The 3,031-nt window shown below is 37.4% G+C and overlaps 1 protein-coding gene across 3 annotated transcripts in view; it reads left to right on the top strand.

Annotated features, from left to right (window-relative positions):
- Positions 1–2,898, top strand: part of USPL1 (ubiquitin specific peptidase like 1) — a 32,237-nt gene extending 29,339 nt beyond the window's left edge. For all 3 annotated transcript variants that reach the window (XM_015563891.1, XM_006763721.2, XM_015563890.1), the window contains one exon: positions 846–2,898. In XM_015563891.1, the coding sequence (XP_015419377.1) occupies positions 846–2,722 (1,877 nt within the window). In that variant the 3' untranslated portion in view covers positions 2,723–2,898. The remainder of the gene's footprint in view (positions 1–845) is intronic.
- Positions 2,899–3,031: the final 133 nt, after the last annotated feature.

Raw genomic sequence — 3,031 nt, 5'->3', positions numbered from 1 at the left:
GAAGTCGGGATTTTGTGGAAGAGCCACACTCAAGGGGCCAAAGAGCCGCATGTGGCTCGAGAGCCACAGTTTGCTGACCACTGACCACTACCCTAGACCAATGGTCTGTCTCTGGGGATTGGGCCCAAATATTAATCAGGTGTTTCTTATGTGCACATGTGGTGGGGAACCACTGGCTAAGGCAAACAGAAGATTCTCAAAGTTTTAATGGGTATAGATTGCGAAGCAATGTGTTCAGGTAGTTTATGAGGGTGTATTAGTATTCACATAAACTTAGTGAATGGTTTTGTTTGGGGTGAATTTGTGTGTTGAGGGGGTTAACCTCTTCTCTTGTATTCATCATCCCATTCCCTCTTGACAAATGAGAAAACTTAGGTTCAGAAATAAAAAGTAGACACCTAACTTCCTAAGCTTTATTTTTTTAACCAAAAAATAAAAGAGAAAATAAGAATTGGAACAAATGTTGGTACTTGAGGTAACAGCTTCATTTATCTTGAGGTCTCATATATATGGGAAAAATCTTTTTCTGATGTTGTTGGATAAATTAGGTGATACTGTATTCTAAGTTCCAAAAGTTAAATATTTGTCTATCTTGACTTTTGCATTTCAAGAAAGAGTAAAAATTCTTTTTCAAATTTCTGGATGTTAGTCCATAACTTTCATTATCCAGTAAGGACTTTAAGATTTGGCAGAGAAAAATGGTGACATGAGGATATGGTCATGATTTCTATTACTCTCTTCAGTGGATATTCAATGATATAGCAATTTCAGTGGCCAGAAGAAAGTTAACCTAGGGTGGTGGTTTTAAATGTCTGATCTTTTTCACTTTCTCTCTCATTCCCCAGGAAGTTGGCTGGAATGTGATGACCTAAAAGGCCCATGTTGTAAAAGGTATAAGAAATTTGAAGTTCCTGCTTCAGAGATACATATTGTTATTTGGGAAAGAAAAACAGCCCAAATGACAGATAAAGCATCTGCCTGTCTTTCACTTCAAAAGACTAATGATCAACATGCTTTCAGTGATGAGAAACAGCCACCTCCAGCATTGCGTTTTATGGGTGATGCTTCCTCAGCTGAAATACCTTCAGGAACGTACCCCCCAAATACATCAGTTACTACTAATACTCTTTCTCAGGATAAAGCTGTAGTTCATCAGCCTCATTTACTTTCAGTTCCAAAAGGTTTGATTGGCAATGATATTACACCTTTGTCACTTGAAAAAGTACAGGTTAACTCTGAAGGTTGCCTATTAGAAAATATACCTGTGGCAGAAAATGGAGTGGTCATCAAAACAAATACTTTGCAACAGCAAGAGTCACTAATGGCTTCTTTAGTCTCAGCTCCATGTAAGGAAAAGTTTACCCAAGACCAATTTGTAGACTTAAGCTTTCCTTCTCCGATTGTAAGTACAAATATGCAATCAGTACAGCCAAATTCAGAAAATACTATAATTACTAACTCTGTGACTAATATCCATGCTACTGGTCCTATACAGGGAGTAAAGTCAGTAGAAATTGAAGATAAAGTTGCCCTAGAGAAGGATGTTCCATTCAACCATTTTCTTTCACCAAAAACCGAGAAATTAAAAATAGAACAACACATTACACCTCAGGTATCTAATTTGGAGAGAAAATTTTCTCAAACCATAGCTGAGTCATCACAGAACCCATCTCTGAAAGAAAATCTGAAGAAACCATTTATGGGAAGTTGGGTTAAAGGCTTATTAAGCAAGGGTGCTTCTTTTTTGCCACCTTGTGTTTCAGCTCATAATATTAACGCTATTACTGACTTGCAGCATTCGGTTAAGGGGGCACGTAATTTTGGTGGCTATAAAACTAAAGGGGTGAAGCAGAAGGCTCACCGGGCACCCAAGAAACCTCATAGGTGTGCAAGTAAGCCTTCTCCAGCCAGTAACCTTCCACCAAGTCTTCCATCATCAGGTAGCATGGCTCCTCCACATGCTGATGTTAATGCTGACCTGGAAGTTTTGAAGAAACATGAAAATGCCTCATATGGGGTTCACCTTAACCACAGATCTGGTGGAAACGAAAATGGTGTTTCTTTAGCAAACCATGAAGACTCCGTTGAGGGTCAGATTCATAAACTTCGTCTAAAACTTCTTAAAAAACTTAAGGCAAAAAAGAAGAAATTAGCTGCTCTTATGTCTTCCCCCCTACATGGAAAACTTCCAAGTGAAAATTTAGAGCACGTTTCTCATTGTGGGTCTCCAAATGATGGCCAGTCAATAGAAGATGTGTTAAAAGAACTGCAATATCAAATTGATATTGCTGATAATAAATCTGGAAGAACCACTTTTGCTAGTGTTTCTCCATATAGTGATCAAACTCATGAAGAAATTTTAGCAGAATTATTGTCTCCTACAACTGTTTGTTCAGAACTCTCAGAAAATAGGGAGGCTGACTTTAGATACTTAGAAATGGGAGATAACCATATCCCAGCACCAGTACCTAGTGAATTAAATGGTATTCCCAATACACTCTTGAGACAGGACCATAATTATTGCAGCCCTGCCAAGAAAAATCTGTGCCAAGTTCAGCCAGACCCACTAACAAATAATGAGTGTGATAGAACATTGAACTTGGAAAGTTCCCTGAAGACTGATGTTTTTGATGAGTTTTTTTCCACTTCAGCATTAAATTCTTTAGCAAATGACACGTTAGACTTGCCTTTTTTTGATGACTATCTGTTTGAGAGTTGTTGAATGTTTATTAACTCTTTAATATTTACTATTGTCTTGGAAAAACTTATTATGTTCTTGAGTAGTGTTTATACCCTGGCCTTGTCATGAACAAAATGTAAGCAGCTGAAGGTTTTACCTTCAGTTCTGCCCATAAAACTTGTAATTTGTTTTACAAATTAAAAGGACCAGGAATCTGTTCTCCTTGTCAGTTTCATTTTGTATTTTTAAGACAATGAGGATTTCAAAACGCTACAAATGAAAAGTGTCTAGTTTCTGGCAATTAGTATAGTTTGGGTACATTAAGTTTCTACATTTCTCAGGAAAAACTAG

The sequence above is a fragment of the Myotis davidii genome, unplaced genomic scaffold (assembly GCF_000327345.1).
Source record: "Myotis davidii unplaced genomic scaffold, ASM32734v1 scaffold119, whole genome shotgun sequence".
Classification (NCBI taxonomy): Eukaryota; Metazoa; Chordata; class Mammalia; order Chiroptera; family Vespertilionidae; genus Myotis; species Myotis davidii.
Note: the sequence above shows the minus strand (reverse complement) of the source record. Positions and strands in the feature narration are given on the sequence as shown.